The sequence below is a fragment of the Rhopilema esculentum genome, chromosome 16, assembly GCF_057945365.1.
Source record: "Rhopilema esculentum isolate cy_ngs chromosome 16, ASM5794536v1, whole genome shotgun sequence".
NCBI classification, from domain to species: domain Eukaryota; kingdom Metazoa; phylum Cnidaria; class Scyphozoa; order Rhizostomeae; family Rhizostomatidae; genus Rhopilema; species Rhopilema esculentum.
The window spans coordinates 11,182,431-11,199,922 of record NC_142830.1 but is presented as its reverse complement, the minus strand read 5'-3'; the positions used below and the strand labels follow the sequence as shown (position 1 = coordinate 11,199,922).

The window sequence follows — 17,492 nt, the reverse complement described above, 5'->3', positions numbered from 1 at the left end:
TTTTAAGTATTTTTCAAATCTGATATGTTTTCAGAGTAACATCGCCCTCGAATAAAAATCACGTTTTTTTTAAAAACGAGATATTTCTGGCATGCGATTATCTGTTATAAACATAGCAAAACAGCAACTTCTGAAAAGTGAGACACAAACATGCAAGCTGAGTCTGTGCCATACAGATAAGAATTCCTGTCACTATGGGCTGAGCATTTCTTCAAATATTCTTAAAAATTGGATGATTCAAAGCCTGAATATTCTTATGAATAAATTTTCTTAGGAAAAAGAGTGTAATATTCACTAGGTCTAGATAACGCTTTTTTAAATGTAATTGCATAAGGTATCGACTTAACAAGACAAATATAACGAGACAATTTCCCCAAAATTCAATCGCAGAAGCTAGAGGCATGGTTCTCAATATTCCAAAAATCATATGCCTGCCTCTTTTAAAAAGAATGTGTCCCCACTGTTTCAAATGTTGAATTGGACAAAATTTTCTCGTTATTCTCAAGCGCTTCAACATAGTGAGTACTTTTTGACACGGCATATACAATCTTATGTCGTCTATGTTTCCCTTTAAAACGGTTATGCAGGGCCCGCACCTCTGGGGGGCCGGGGTGGCCATGGCCCCCCTTTTTTGCGAAGCACGTAGTTTCAAAGCTACAGTGAAAGGGGTAAGAAGCCTTGGCCCCTTACTTTTTTAGCCTTGGCCCCCCACTTTCAAATTCGTGGCGCAGGCCTTGTGATGAATATTTTATTGTGTACATTTGAAAAATGTTTCTTTTTGTGGAAAGAAGTGCGCAAATTTTGAAAAGAAGTATGCGAATAATATCATGAAGTATTTTGTCGACCCGCTTCACTCGAACATTGTGATTGCGAACATTGGAATGGTGCAGGAATGCCCATTCTTTGTTATAACATGATATAAAGAAGGATCATCTGCAGAGCAGAAACAAACTTTATGCGTACAGCTCCACCTATACGGAATCGAGCACTATATAACAGACCGGAGTTATTTTCATTCCAAAAAAGAAACGTTTAACTATGAAAAGAGAAGTCTTAAAATCAGATGATGATATTAAATAAAAGGAAGGGTGCTTAAAATTCACTGAAAATGAGAAAGTAGAAACCAACTGACTTTAGGAAAAGAAGAATCGATTGGCTATGAGACGTATTGTTATAAGCATTATGTTCAGATATAATTTTGGTAACCGTACTGGTGGGAGCAGGAAAGAGAATCATGATCAATATTTTGAAAGAAGATTTCGTTCCTACTCAAGTAAAGGGGCTTTAATAAGAACCCTTGATTTCATGGAAAAGCCTAATGACCTATTTGTACTTAGGATAAATTTGCCTGACAAATTTTATGTAAATAGCTGACTTGAGCCTATAATGGTGACTTGTTTAAGGATAAAAATGTCTCGACTTTAGTAAACCTTGTCTGTCAGAAGAGCTTGGATTAGTTGACGTTGCAAATAGGTTTTTTGTTGAAAGATACACAGAGAGTTTCACTACTCCGGAAATGATTGACACTTGGTTTACTCTGATAACTTCCAAGACAAAATCAATTCCCTGGACTTTACATAATACTCCAGCGATCTTTACTTGATAGGAAGATTCTACGGAACATACAGACGAATAAGGATACACTCCCCTTTTGCAATGTCTAAGTGGAACGACTCTGATTACTCGAGTCATTTACAGCATGGAAATTGGAACACGACTAGAAAGAGGTTTCACCTGCAAATACTTTACCATACATTAACTGACCATCCTAATTCACAAAGCAGCTGTACTTGATAAAAAAATGTAGCAAACCAAGTGACTGCAATAATGAATAACAAGACAAAAGATTGAAATTATTACTACTTTTCAGGTGGAGCAGTTAAATTATGTATTTCAATAATTTTAATGCGACAGTATCCTTCAATGAAACAATATCGGACGTTATCTTCAGACTGGCCTTCTATAGGGGTGGTTGCTAGAGCCTTTAAGCTGAGAGGCTCGGGTCTAGGGCACAGGATTTGACACTGAAGTACACATGAATGTTAAAAGTTGCGGGAAAATCTCTTGAAACTAACAAGCAACGCATGACAATCCACTTCACCTTTGAAAGAGTAAATCAATAGGCATTATCATTATTTTAGCTATTGCTTCAAAACTTCTTTATTTTATTTGCACAAAACGGCTTGGGTTGAAAAAAGGATAGGTTTTTGAGTATATAACTACATAGTTAGAGTGATATATATATATAGATGGACCTTTCTTCCGAAACAATGCTATTTAGAATATTTGTGTAGTTTAGAATGCCGTTGGCATCTCCTTGCCGAAAATAGACTTGACTATGCACCTAACCAAATAACATACTTTAAGATCATCAATGGCTTTTCTATTTCCAAAATAGGGCATCGAAGAACCGTGTATCGACAATATAAACAAACAAACAGAATAGCGATCAGGCCATCACTGGCACGTTTCCTGAAGAATCTCGAAATTACGAATGAATTTATGACCTAAACAGTGCTGTAAACTGAGGTTAAATTCCGATGGAAAATTTAACAAAAGATAAAAAGCAGATTAGCATCTCCCGCTGAAAAGAAGTCGAGCAAAGAATGTCTTCAAAGTCTTATCTTTTTCTTTTTCTCTACATAAATATCCTTTCTAAACAAAATCCTTTAACAGTAGAAAACCCTCACTCATTCTGAGTTGTTATCACACCAAATAATCAACGTTTCATTAGGAAGCTCTGTCTTTGGCACTCGTGCATATTTCTGTAATAAATGCTTCACCTTTCTGTCTGTAACGATGATATGAAGAAAGTTGCCTCAAAATATTATCTCAAAAAGTGAAGCAATGACAAAAGATGTGAAGTTGAAAACTAGGCTGGAGATTTAGTTATCGATCACAACCTGAATATTTTCCCAACATTTGAGGCTAAAAAAGATTTCACGAAAAATATGTAAACAAGTAAGTTTAATATCCCACCGCCAAGTTAACAAAGAATCTCATGGAATTTCCCCTGTCTAAAGAAGAAAAGCAACTGAACTAACATATATATTTCGTAGAATGAATTGTTTTCTTGCCTTATAATTTTTTCTGAAAGTCTACCAAATACAGTTGTATATAACATCATGAGAAATTTTTAACTGACAGAAATAGAACCACAGACCATTAATTTTTGTCTCCAAGAGACACATACTCGAATCCACACGAAGGGACTCTACCTTGTTACTGCGATCATTAGAAAGTTTACAACCTTCTTAGAGGAAACTTGCTAAAATAAGACTTGATTTCGTTTCTTTTAAAGACGATACTGTAAAAACCATGAAGCAGTAAGTAGGATGGAATCCCCCCATATGGACAAGCCCTTGAAAAAGAGCAGTCTGATTTTCATTCTTAGGCAATGAGGGAAAACTGAAGAAAATACTTTACATACTTGACTCAGTCTGACTAGTGACAAAAACATCTTTTTATTTCCTCTTTAATAGCGAGGAGAGGCGAGGAGAGAGAGTGTCCTTGAAAAGTTTATTGAAATATCTACCTTAATGAAATGGGGAATGGCTACTCTTTCTTTTTTCTTCATAACTGGCAATGCACTGAAGTTCTTTAATTAAAAACTTATTTTTGAACCAAAAGGGCTCCTGAAAATTATTTCAGGAAAACCATGTCAATATTAGAGCCTGACATTCAATTATCAGCTTGAATAAGATTTCAAAGAAGAAGCATAGACGTAATAGATTCGTGATTCCTACACCAGGTATTAAAAAAGAGATGATGACAAAAAAGTACTAGCAATTATTCATGGTCAACACCTCAAACGTTCTGGTTAGAATCGTGGCGTGAGCCGCCAGCATTGAAGAGAAGCAGGCACCCGGTTGGGTTTTAGATACCCTCTATGCTGTCAAAAAATTTCAAACCCGTCAAATTCTGAATAAAAAGATATGATATATAAAGATATGCTGAGGTGGAAAGAAGACAGGAAATATTCACTAAGCTATTTCAAAGACAAAGAAATTTGACTCAACTAAAATCTATTTAAAGCTTGCAGGTTACAAATCTCAGAAACATTCAAACCAGAAAATACGATAAGGAATTCTTAAATACGTATGAATTATCATTTGCACCACCCAGGAATTCAGAGATAATGACAACACTTTTGTACCGTTGTCGAGAAGCGCCAAGCTTAAATTTAGCTTTAGAAAATCTAAAGTCAGTTTTGAAATCCTCATCTCAATTCCTAAACCCAGAGTGAGCTATTGAAATCGTTGTTCAGTTTTGAGCTCTACAATTAAAGTCTGTAATCCTCGTTTCAGTTTTTTTACATCCTTGCTTTAATTTCTAAATCCCGAAACCTCAATATAATTTTCGAAGTGTAGAAAATAAAGTAACTGGATGTCCATTCCTCGGTCCTTACCGTAAATTCTTTACTAAGCCACAGGGGGGGGGGGCTATTTTCCTGGCAGCATCGAAGGGAGGCTTAATAGAGTGTGGGCAGTGGGCCTAACAGAAAGGGGTTGGGTCTAATGGTTGCTTCTTATAATAAGAATCACGACTTTCATTTGGGAGCAACGAAATTTTGTGTTGACATGTCGGTGATCACCCCCATTCAATTGGTTGGTGGTGCTACTCCTAAACAACAACTAATCTTTCTGTTAAACCATATATGCAAAGAGTCTTCAGTAACGATATCCTCTTGTCTCTTCAAAAATTGCATCGCAGCGAAGGGTATTTCGGAAGGTTCTTAGCAGTTTACAGCTATAACAAATTTGACTGTTTATAAGCCACCAAAAAAAACAAACGTGGTTGCTTAACCTTTACATCTTAAGTGACATAATGAAGATATGGGTTTTGATCAGAATCAATTATCATGAATTTGTTTGATAGTCTGTTTAACATAAACTAGCAACCTTTAATCATCAGCATTCTTTACAAAATAAGATTTGTGACTGACAGTCTTTCGGCAAAATAAATAGCAGATTTACAACATACATTTTATCTTATTTGATACTTTCTTGATAAACTATTAGAAAGGAAGACCCTTTTCGCGATCAACAATGGCTACCGTATCTAACTGCTTCCACGGAAAACAGGTAGTGCTTTCCTACGCTCCACAAAGTATATCTTGCGAATTTTTTAAAAATCCATGGGAAAATAAAGAGCGATTCAAAGAAATTAAAGAAGATTACATTATCTTGAATCTTCAAAAGACTCTGAAAATTGGCTGGAAGGATTCGGTCTTGAAAGACTTTGACCGGATCAACAACATGTATTGTCAATGCAAAGACAATCTTGTTAAAAGTCGTTTCCTTGCGTTGCAAACCAACATTCGTTGATCTTACGCAGCTTTACACAACATCTTTACTTACAAACGACAGAGAAGATTGGAATTGTATGCCCGTATCCTTGTGCAAATATTTCTAATCCTTAAAAAAAACATATTATGAGATGAATGTATTTCACTTCGTAGCCGCAGATTTCCATATAATTGTAATTCTAGCGGCAATGTTTGTTGAAGCGAGGGCGCTGTTATGCGAAGCACGCACCGAGGCGTCCGTCCGTATCCACTCTCGCGCGGGCGGCTACATAAGACTGCGACGGAGGAACCAACAAAGAACTATACCTATATTTCCGTGGCCTGCAACGCTCGTCTGCGAATTTAAAGAATTCCCTGCTGAAAGAAAGGCGAGCGTCTGTTCTCTTGTTTGTTTGATTAAAGTTTGTTTGGTAAACTTGCCAGAGTTTCCTCAAATAAGAGTTTTCGCAACGGTCTAGTACAGGAGAGGCGAGGAAATACAAAAGAAGCCAAGAGGTGAACTTCTTAAAACAGTACCATCACAGGCTAATGCTTTTCGTGATTCTTCCGTTTTCTTACTCCAAACCATCAACGTTGAAAAAGTATCAGCCTACCTCTTTTCTATAGGGTTATGTAATCATAAAAATAGTTATTCAAAATGTAAAAAAAATCTAACGACGAAGAGGTTCAATATGCCTGAAAACGGTAGGCAAGATTATCAAAGAAGTATGGAAAGTCTTCAGACAATTGAACAACTGTGTAAATTGTCTGAAAATGTATATAGAAAGTGCTGTTACTATTTTCCTCTGTGATGTTCCCCTGTGTTTGATGTATATCAATGAGTGCGCAGGATGTGCGTTCCAGAAAAAGAGTAGCATTAGTTTGCAAGAACTGATGAGTCTACCCGGATCTGGTAGATGATAAAGGATAGGCCAAAAAGTGGGAAATCAGACATGGCCAGAAAACAACATTAGGGAAATTTCCGGGGAAGTTATCTGAAAAAACAGAAAATTTCATGGACTCCCGCAAGGCTGTTCTCTCGCCCCTTGATTTTCTACTTCCTACTAACAGTGAAATTTTCGATGCACACTCATTAAACTACATCAAACACAAGGAAACATCATCGATGAAAACATAATCAGCTCTTTCTACATTCTCTTACCTCTGACCTACTTGCTGATAAACGCGGATCTTGTCTTGAAAAGCAGTCTTACTAAAAAGCAAAATACCTCTATTTGCTTGAGCAGGATTCTAGTAAACTTGGTAAAATTTACACAGTCGTTCAATTTTCGGAAGACTTACCATACTCAAAGGACACGATAAACATTTATAATCATATTCCTATCAATCACTGTTAAATGCTTAGCAATGAAATCAAAGATACCCGTGTTTTCTTTTATTATCAAATTTTACGAGTGATAACATTTAGTGTGGCTAGTAATGCACTTGTGGGATTATAGTGACTGATTCTTTCTTAGCTTCAAAGCAACGTGTGTGTGCGTTACGAACAAGTTCACTCTACTAGAAAATTCAAATAATGAAAATGATACGACATTGATACAAGCCGACGTTTCTCATAATTGCTTGTTGGAAGAAATAAATTGCAATTAAGGGTAAGTCTCCCATTGAAATACGCTCCCCTCCACTCCCATAAAAGACTAGCACATCATTTTGCTGGACGTTGGCACTAGCATAGAAAATTCAGCACTAACATCAATTTTTTTATGTATAGTCCCTCCGCAACCTCCGCATGCATTCAACGTCATCATTCCAGATTTTCAGTCAACGGGTCAACTTTTTCAGGTTCAAGTTTTGACTGAGCCTTGAGCCATAAAAATTGCCGACTAACATTTCTGTTAGATAAAATCGATTTTCACCGATATTGCGTACAAGATACACTGTTTGTTTTGTGTACTTGACAAGCTTGGGTTTTGATGTTATATGCAAGACTGTTGCAGATAGTCTATGTAAAAACCAGGCTTATGATCACGGTTGTCCGGTCGTTATGACCATTTCATTGATTGCATTCAACTAAGAAAAAAGTTATCTATATTTCAAAAGATCCCGCTTACGAATACCTTGAGCCACTGGCCACTAACGACATGAAATAAAGCATTTGAGTATTGAGAAGGACAGTTGTGTTATCTCTGGTACTTTAAAGCGGATCCAATTTTCCGGACAGTACTTTTGGAATGTTAACTACAAATGAGCTATGTTTCAGAAAAAATGAAAGGATAGCTTTTTTACAGTGTGAAAGCAAATTATAAAAGAATCAGTAATTACGATGACTACCAAGCTTGAGTAAAGCAGTCAGATTCAACTTCTTTTAAAAACTTTGCTTTTTAAAAAAAGGTTCTTCAGTGGGGTTTTTCGAACTAGTATTTTTGAACAATTGTCTTTTCTTCTAAAAATGATTATCCCTCTAAATCGCCTCTTCATTAAATCATAAAAATTGATGAAGATATCAAACCTGATTGAAGCCTTAGCCTTTTTCTAATGTCAGCAGGAGACACCCCAAGAAAAAGGTTTCATTACATGGCTGAGTTATGGAGAAAGCTCTTAAAGATAGAGCCAAAGAGCAATACTTGCTGGCATCATGACAAAGGTAATGGCTTTCTCAGACTCATATAATCCAAAGCCTATTTTACACAATGAAAGCAACGCACATGATACACTAGACACCTTTGATGATCTGTACATATCCGACAGGACATTGGAAGGGGAATCAAACATTGATATTGTGGCATTTTAATACGATATTGTGGCATTTCAGTATAAACAATTACCCTTAGCTTGCTTACTCAAGTAATTTTCTGAACTAAACACAAACTGATAATAGTAAGAAAGAAGATTATCACAATCACAGAAGAAATCTAAAGCTGGGTAAGATAGCTTAAACCAAAAATTAAACAAAAAAACTTTCCAGATAGCAAGCGTTATTTAAATAGATACTTTTTCAGGAAAAAATGACGATACTGAACACAAGAAAATTCATTTAAGGGGCCCGAACTCAATGATGCGATTTTGAGCTAAGCAAATTTTTTTAAAAAAAAGCGTAACATTGATAGCATGCAACAGCCATTTCTATCAGCTAGATAAAACTATCTATCGTATTAGGACCTGAGTTACCTGCATTTTGTAAACTAAACTTCGAATTGATCTATAAGAACGTGTATATTCTGTAGGAAAGTAAGGCGGTTGCCCTGGGCCTAAATATGCTTATAGAGGATATGTGACCCAGATATATCTTTATAGATGCCGAAAAAGATACAGTTTTAAGTGAATTAGGGTCTTCCGCATTTCCTCCACACACTTTAGACATTTGAATAACTATCCATCACTGGACAGTAATACTAATGTCTGACATGACTCTACATTACTTGACATGTAATTAAGACTTATTAAGATTGCTTATCATTCGCCTATTGTTCTTTGCGTGCAGATGTTTATCAACAGCTCTGCCCAAATAGGCTCAGATAATATCCAAGGAGGACACTGCTCATTCAGTTTAATCATCTTGCTACATAGAACATCATTCAGGCTCTCCCACAAGACATAGAACATTAATACAGGACGCGATATCAGCCCGTTGCATATTCAGTACAGTTGCAAGTGGCTGCAGAACATGCGATACTCAATTGTACACGGCTAAAAAACTTTGGGAAGATTAGATTCAATTATTTGCATCCAGTTACGAGGAACAAATTTCAATAATAAAACCTAACTAAGCATCTGTGAGCATCAATTTTCAAAATATATGTAACATTGTGACATATGATTCTATAAATCTTTCATTGATCGCCAACAACAAGTGCGTGTCCATCAGAGATTTTTCCTATTGTTTGTTGATCAACCGTCAACCGCTATGTTCAAACAAATGGCGACCACATCCTCACCGAGCAAAACAAACAAGGTAGATATCTTCTCCGATGCATCTTTCTCAAATGCAAAATAACATCTGAAGCTAAAACCAAAAGGCAATGGCATCTAAGATTGGCAGTTAATGTCATTTCTAAGAAGAGGTGGAGAAGAACCAGATGTTAAAAATGTCGAACGTTTACAACGATGAAACTTGGAAGGGCCAAGAAAACATCGTCAAACCGAATAGCGCGAACAAAGCCATGTTCCTTTGTTGATCTTACTTCAACTACAGCACATTTATGACTCTCCACACAATGCAATACATCAACTGAAACTGTGGAGTCGCGAAAATTTAAATTCGCCCTATACATAGCATTAACTGTTCACATTGTAACAATAACCTCAGAAAAATCCCTTAATCAAATGCTATGACGTAATGTTGCTGCGCAAGGACTCGGTAACCACTCGAAGCCTCCAGAGGCCTTTATTTGCAGCCACCTAGGGGTCTGGTAATTACAGAACTATGGGCAGCCAAAATTAGACCAAATACACAGTATGGATAGTACACAGTTTCACTTCATACAATATCCAAATGGTGTATGAAGCATGGCTTTTTCGCAGTATGGTTAGGCAAGTATCGAAGTAGAGCTCAGTTAAAATGCTTTTCTGAAACCTGGTAGTTTTGCTTTTCGTAATTTTCTCGCGAATACTATGAAAAGCTTGTCCTCAACACGCATTGAATTCACGAAAAGCTAAGAATATCTTGCTGCCAAAAGGCAGTGATTGCAAGGCTATACTGGCCTAACGCTCACTGCTTACAGAATCACAAATGAGGGATTTTAAAACATCACATACGCAGAACTATTCTTCTTTGGACGTAGTGCCTCCTTTGTTGTACATATGAACAGCTAATTGGTTATCTGCTCCACCACTGAGAAGTACCTGAAGAAAAAATTTATAGCGTGTCGTTTCTTTTGAATAGCAAAGAAAATGCAATGAGATTTTCTCAGCAGTAAGATCTAAGAACGTCGTGAGCTGGTCTCGAAGTTGTGGCTATCAAAGGAAAGAGAGAATCAAACATATAAAAATATAGAGCAATGTGTGTAACTTCAGGAGAAAAGCACCTCTGATAATTATTGAATGGGAAAGCAAGTTTCATACGAACGACAGTAGGCAAATCTGTCAGTTAGTGTACACCTAAATTTTACTTCAATGCTAATAACGGATGTAGAATCCGCTCACCTCAGGCTCTTTCCAAGCAACGCACATAACTTTATCTTGGTGACATTCCAGCGTGTGCAAGCAAGACTGGGTGCTTAAAGGTAACAACTTTCAGCATAATAATGGATACAGCATCAAAATTATCAGGTTCATGGACACACCAAAATAAGGGTTTAAGGGTCATTTAAGAAAACTCTCATTGCAAAATTTGCAGTACATAGCTGATACTGTCGGTAGTAAAATCAGAAAACAATGTCCCATATTCAATTAGATTATCTTGCATTGAACTGAAATATTACAAAGCGGCCCTAGTAAAGATTGGTTTTGCAGTGATATCATAAAATCCATTTTTAGATCATTTGAACTTAGACTACATAGTCTAAAAGTAAAACACAAAATATCTCAAAATGTGCAAAATCAGTTATATTTGTTGCAAATTGGGTGCAACATGAACAGCAAAAGAGCTGCATTTTATTAAAATGTTACTGTTTCTAGGCTTGTTTCATAAATCTTTAAAAAAACGACTAAATCATAGTGACCAGGAAGAAGAGCGGGCTCATAAAACAATTGGTGATTTTTACATATGTGACTATGTGTTGTGTACTCAAATTTGTATGGCTTCGACACAAAATATTTATCAAATGGATTCTTCTTGGCGACATTACTTTTTCACCCTATTCCTAATACATTCATTATTAAAATATAGTTTTTCAATGTATTAAAAGGCTGGGAACATATGTCGCAATATATTTATAAAAAAATATCTGTCTGAAAACCATCAAGAGAACAAATATTATACGGGTCACTTCGCCATGTGAAAAGAACAATTTTGTGATATAGAAATAGGACTAACAAAAACAAGGTTAATGAATTACTTGGGTTTTAATGGCTATTGGATTCCAACCTCAAAGTTTGTCAAAGAAATAGAAAAACTTAAGCTTTTAAGAGAAGGAATTTGTAATGATAATGAGAAAAAGTTAAAATAGATGTACTTGAGGATGAAATCTCTTTTGGAACACAAATTAATGTTATAGTTTGAGAGCACATTGGTTAAGCTTCTAATTAAAAATCGTGCACTAACTAGTGCTGTTCTCCGAGGGGAAGATTAGGGTTTATATCATCTCCTAAATCTCCTTGCTGACGACATGGGCAAACAGCACCCCAAACGTTTATGGTCTCAGCCTTTATCGACCTAAAAATATTTCAGGATAACCTCTGTTAAAGTGCCAAACACCATTTAGATTGAGGTAGTACAATTAATAAATCAAACTTCACAGGTGCTTGATACAGCTATAAGAGTTATATCCATATCTATTTAAATTGGCTTTTCATGAATAGTTTCCACGAAGACGTTTTGTGCTGTAGATAATCTATTAGGATTGGCTACCAACTTTCTCCCTTTTTTACCACAGTAGACAGAGCAGAATTCTAAGCGTTTTAGGTTGTGAAAGTTCAGTTTCAGGTCCATCAACTCTAAAGTTATCAGCAACGAACTGGCTCGTGTTTAATTTTTTCTTGTAAATAATTTACCCCAACCTTCGAGCTTTGTCTTCTATTGTACAAAGTAGGCAAAAAGAAAGTTACCTTCGTATGTCCCAGACCTTCACCTTAGAATCGTATGCGCCAGATAACAACTCATATTGGCTTGTTGGTGACCAACAGACAGAGGAGACCCAGCCTTGGTGGGACGAAAGTGTAGATTTCACTATCATTCCATCTACAAAAAAACAAAGAAACCAAACTGTGTTATTGACACAGACATATTACGGGCATCTTAGTAGATAAAGCAATGCATAAACCCACTTTTTATTTAAACAAAATTTATTTTTTCAGATTTAGAAGCACAAAAATTAGTCTGCGCGTAACGATAATAGCAATATGAAAATTTACAATAGGAAAATCCATGCAATAACCTCCATACATAGTTTCAGAAGAATCAGGGGCAAAATCATCTGAATTGTATTGTGGATTTTATGGAGAAGGCCTAACATAGTCTGATCTTTAACAAGTGAGGAGCAAGATATGGTTGAAATGAAGCCCTAACATGCACCAAATTGATTTACCCAAGCATATCAACTTATGATCAATGCTGCTTACACCATAGTGTAAGAAATATCTTCTGTGAATTAGATTCCAGTACCTATATTAATCTCAGTCTGAATCATGGTTTGTCTCAAAAGCTTAGCTGCCAAAAATATTTTGATGGTGAGTGGTTAAGATTTCTGTGAGATGGTGAGCGTAAGTAATGTGCACAAAGAATTTCTTTCCAATGGGAAGAGACTATGCTAAGATTTAGATGCTCGCAGGCAAGTTGAAATAATGTTTTCTGCTAATTTGACTTAACTTATGTCACCAGATTTTTAAATTTACTTTAACACTTCAAACATTTTCTGTGTGCAAACATTTTCAGCCAGAAAAATTTCTGGGAACAACGTTTCCGAGTTCCAATTTTCTTTTCACTTCTGGTTCAACAAAAACAAGAAATGCTTATCAAAAAAGGTTCAGAACACCAACAAACATTATTACATAAATACCTTCGGATTTCGGATCCCATAATCGAACGTAATTATCTGTACTTCCAGAAGCAATAAGTCCAGACAAATTGGAATGTGATATGCTAGTAATTACTTTTTTCCCAGGCTAGAGGCAAAAACAAAGATATTAGAGCAAATTTCTGAGTAATCTCAAAACAAAAGTCAGCTCTCTCTCCGATGGATGCCGAGCCTTCGCTATAGATGCATAAGAGCGATGGAGCAGTATACAGCAAAATGACCATAGCAAGGAGGTGATAAAGACCGATGATCTATCGCTTCTGACTTTCTTTGAGCAATTAAGCTATTTCTTTGATAAATAGTGTTTGATGTAGGAAAATCAACTAAGTATTGACGTCTCATAAAGAAAGTCTGTACTTGTGACCGTCTGGCTCTCATGGGAAAAGAGTGCGGGAACACATGCATGCCTTGCAGCACTTCTCAAACAAAAGTATTTTAGAAAATAACTTTTTGAACAATCATGGATTGATACTCAAGGTTGGAGAATTATTTTCAATAACACATGGATCAAATTCATTAAGATAACAAGCTTTTACCAACAATTTGTCTCTCTTGAAATAATCACAAACATATATGTGCCATTCACAATTTCACCGATTCTACTTCCATCCCTGCATAGTAAGTTCTCAAACTATTCTATTCATATAAAAGTAACTCGAAAGACTCTGAGGACAAAGCTTTAAACTCGTATGAGAGTTTAGTCATAGAGGGGGAGTAAAGTTATCAGTTTTCCTCTCGCCTGTCACAAAGATTGTCAACGTCACAGACTTCTTGTTAAGAACTACAATACCTGGCAAACTTTGAACACCGGGCAATTACTGTTGTATAATATCATATTATTCATTTTTCCCCATATATTAATATTTCCGCCCCCTATTTTCCCAAAATAAAGTTGATAGTCACATGCAAAACACACTTCCTGATCTTCTTTGTCAATTTATAGAAACAAAAATTGTTCATAGAAGGAGAGGGATGTCAGAATTCGCTCTTGAAACAGACGTTAGAGTTGCAAGACTTTAGGCAGGGATTGTATGTCTTTTAAAATATTGAGCTTTCAAGCAGCTTACCAAACTATTTTTATTGATACCAGTTTGGACATCCCAAACTCTAATGCAGTGGTCCCAGCCACTACTGATAATATCTGTAGCATCAACCCATTGTATTGAGGAGACTGCTTCAGTGTGACCAGACATGGTTTGAAGCGGGGTCTGCAAGGGTGAAAAATCTAAATGTTGTGATGGTCATATTGTACGCATCATAATTCAAAAACTGGCAAAAATAAAATCTGTAAGATAAGTTCCAGATTATGTCTGAAAACAGATTTATTGGGAATATTTAACCAATAAACAACTTTCTAACAAATAAAACTTTACTGTTGGTGGCCTCATATTAACGGCTCGATCTGGTCAAAAGCCTCCATTAAGTGGAAATATTGCCTTTGTTTCAGAATATTTACACAGCCAACATACTTGAATAAGTAAAATTAACGATATGTCTAGTGCTCTTGGGGCGTTGTTACATGCGATCTATACATTTCTAGCGAATTCCTTATAGATACTGGAAGTGTTAAGGGGGAAACATGGACATAAAAAGAAATTCATAGACGAAGGGCGTGTTAGAAACTGAAGGGTTTACATGCCTTGGAAAACATAATAACTCTAAGAAGCAACAAAGGTCTGTTTTTAAATTTATCAAAAACTAAATTCGAAGAATATGATTGTGAAATTTAAGAGAGAATAGAGCACGAAAGGTAAATCCTATCCTAACACTGCCTGCCGAATATTATCTTAGCAAATGCAAACTAGCTTTGCTGGAAAAATAAACCAAATTTAGATTTCCATTATGAAAAGAGACACCAGAACCTTTCGACCTTTCCTATTATCATGCTTTTCAATTTAACATTAAATAAAAAAAGGAGAAGAACTAGATGCTTGCGGTAAACACTTCATGACAACCACAACGGACTCTAATCAATACTGCTGATGCTGTCAATAAATGGGCCCTTGTACTAAACACATTTTTAACATACAAAGCAATCATCCATAAAATTTACTGCTTAAAACAATTATATCAAAGCACCTACTTCACTTTCAAAACTAAGTTTTAACAGAAAACATCTTAGTCTCGCCTAGCTGTTTCATTTTTTTTCCAACAAAAATTATCGTGTTTGGGCTATTTGACCTTACGAAACTGTTAATGCTTGCTGTAACATACCCTAGTTGTTGCTTTTCGCCTTGAAGGTTCAGCTTTGATCCTTTTCCGATCTTCATCCCTTTCTGGATCTATTTCATCTGAAGCCTCTTTGTCAAGCACTAGAATATCAAAAACTCACTGACTGATCTTTCCTTCACCATCGAGATAACAAAATATTTAAGAGCCTCCTTGAGAATGTAGAACAAATCAAAATGAAGTTGACAACGCGTGCTTCAAGATTTCTTCTTCATCAAGCTCATCGTGATACCGAAATGTGACCAAACTCCATTCGAATTATTATTGTAAGCCCTAAGGCCATCCAACTGCCAGTTAAATTTGTGAACATGATCTACTTTCGTCAATTTTGGCTTTATTCTATTTTTCCCCTTCATCTTGAAGCAAAATCTCTGCCAATGATAATTTGAAAATTAACCAGGTTTTAATCAAAGTCGTTGAATTATAAATTTCAAAGAAGAAATTCAGAATATTACCCACAGATTATCCACAGAGTTTTTTCTAAACTTCTGTAAATGCAAAGATTATGGCCACTTCACTCCCCATGCCATTAATACTGAAGGCAAGTGCTTCTTGCCGTTACTATTACTTGGACCTGATAAGCCTTTAATAAAGAATAGATTCAACTTTCATTTGCAAAAAACAATTAAAAAACAGTTTTTTGCGATTGAACACATTTTAATCATAAAAAAATCACAAACCTGCGGACCAGATTTTGATCATTTTGTCCCAAGATCCACTACAAAACTAACGAACAAAAAACATATGTTTATTTTGAAAAGATCTGAATATTTTCATGCACTCATTTTCATGCATCTAAAATTATGGTCTTGTTTTTGTATGCAACACAATTAAAACGACTAAAACATATTTCATGTAAACTAGTTTCTACTTTTGGTAACACATTCCTTTGCGAAAATTCATCATTTACAAATTCATCAATATTTACCAAAACACTTTCAAAATCCGACAAACAGAAAGGATTGACAATTGAATCAATTTCGCAAAAATTAACACTAACCTTTTAAATTTCTAAATGCTTACTACAACACAAACTTCTTATAGTTCATATTGCTTCTATTATCACGAAATTCTTATCAAACATTTCTACCAAACAACCCATCGAATATTTCTCCCCAAAAGGTACCATTTTTCCTCGATAAGCGCCTCCCTCGAATAGGCGCCCCCGAAGAAGATAAAGTTCCTAATAAGCGCCACTCCCAATTAAAAACACCCAAAACAATAGTTTTTTACTGATTTACCTTACCACCACAATGACTACACTTGCTCCCTTGAAAGTATGAAAGGCCATAACAATAGCCCAATTCCCCAGCAACATTCAACACAAAATTTTTAATATGTGTTGGCACACCTCTTTTTCGGCTATCAGTTCCTTGTGCAAAATTTATTGTTGATTTTTTCAGTTGATTTCTTGAAGTTTGCAAATAGCCCCTTGAATAGGCGCCCCGCTCTAAATAAGTGCCTCAGAAAAAGTGATGGAATTATTAAAAGGACTTGTGTCTAAATGGAGAAGGAAAAGGGCCTAAATGTCACAAATACCTTTTGCCTTTCCGGTGAAAATCCAATGCAGTCGACGCTTCCCGCATGTCCTTTGCACACGTGAATGCATTCGCAAGAGTCACCACCTTCCGACCACTGGGAAAGAGATTTGAGACTTTTAAAGAGCACATCAAAGAAAAGAGGCTGGATTGAGACTAATGATATCAATGTAAATCATAGAACTTTTAATGGGATTAGCTCAGTTTGATGTCGACATGGCATATGAAACAGAGCAGTAGTTTGTCACAAAAAAATCAACAATTTCGTAATACCAAGGTTTGGTGTTAATAAAGGAGACAAGTTTACAAACACGATAAAAAATAACACATGAAGATGAAAAAATATTCACTACATATTCAATAAAAATTATAATGGTAAAAGTGATCGCTCTTATCATGTTTAAATATAAAAAATATAGTCTGAAAGACTTGCAAAATACAAAACTTCCCTCACAGAATATATTAAGCCATATACTTCAAGGTCTTAAACAGACGATAAAAAAATTATCAATAAATTTCATAAATAAGGAACGGATGATGCTTTAAGAACAGTTCTGTAAAACCAAACAGAAATATCAAGCAAACAAGTTTGAAGAACAGAGGATCTAAAATAAAATATTTAAAGTTAGATTGTATTTTTAAAAATTTAACTTATGTTAATTCAAATTATTTTGATCAAAAACACAAGGCATGTGTTCTAAAAGAATAATATGAACAATTTTTGGGCAGCACAGAACTTGAAAATGGCTTTGAAAAAAGCGAACATCTCACAACATACTAAAAGATTTTTTGTCTGACGCTCCA

The 17,492-nt window shown here is 35.7% G+C and overlaps 1 protein-coding gene across 2 annotated transcripts in view; it reads right to left on the bottom strand.

Moving 5' to 3' along the window:
• The window catches only part of LOC135682268 (ribosome biogenesis protein WDR12 homolog), a 37,936-nt gene that overhangs the window by 3,856 nt on the left and 16,588 nt on the right, over positions 1 to 17,492 (bottom strand). The window contains exons 8-16 of one of the 2 annotated variants that reach the window (XM_065197082.2): positions 16,690 to 16,785; positions 15,831 to 15,876; positions 15,136 to 15,233; positions 13,989 to 14,129; positions 12,904 to 13,009; positions 11,954 to 12,086; positions 10,391 to 10,463; positions 10,004 to 10,090; positions 8,121 to 9,251 (exon numbers count right to left, since the gene is read on the bottom strand). In XM_065197082.2, the coding sequence (XP_065053154.2) occupies positions 10,010 to 10,090; positions 10,391 to 10,463; positions 11,954 to 12,086; positions 12,904 to 13,009; positions 13,989 to 14,129; positions 15,136 to 15,233; positions 15,831 to 15,876; positions 16,690 to 16,785 (774 nt within the window). In that variant the 3' untranslated portion in view covers positions 8,121 to 9,251; positions 10,004 to 10,009. Of the gene's footprint in view, positions 1 to 8,120; positions 9,252 to 10,003; positions 10,091 to 10,390; positions 10,464 to 11,953; positions 12,087 to 12,903; positions 13,010 to 13,988; positions 14,130 to 15,135; positions 15,234 to 15,830; positions 15,877 to 16,689; positions 16,786 to 17,492 lie in introns of those variants that run through there. The other variant, XM_065197083.2, reaches the window with a different exon arrangement.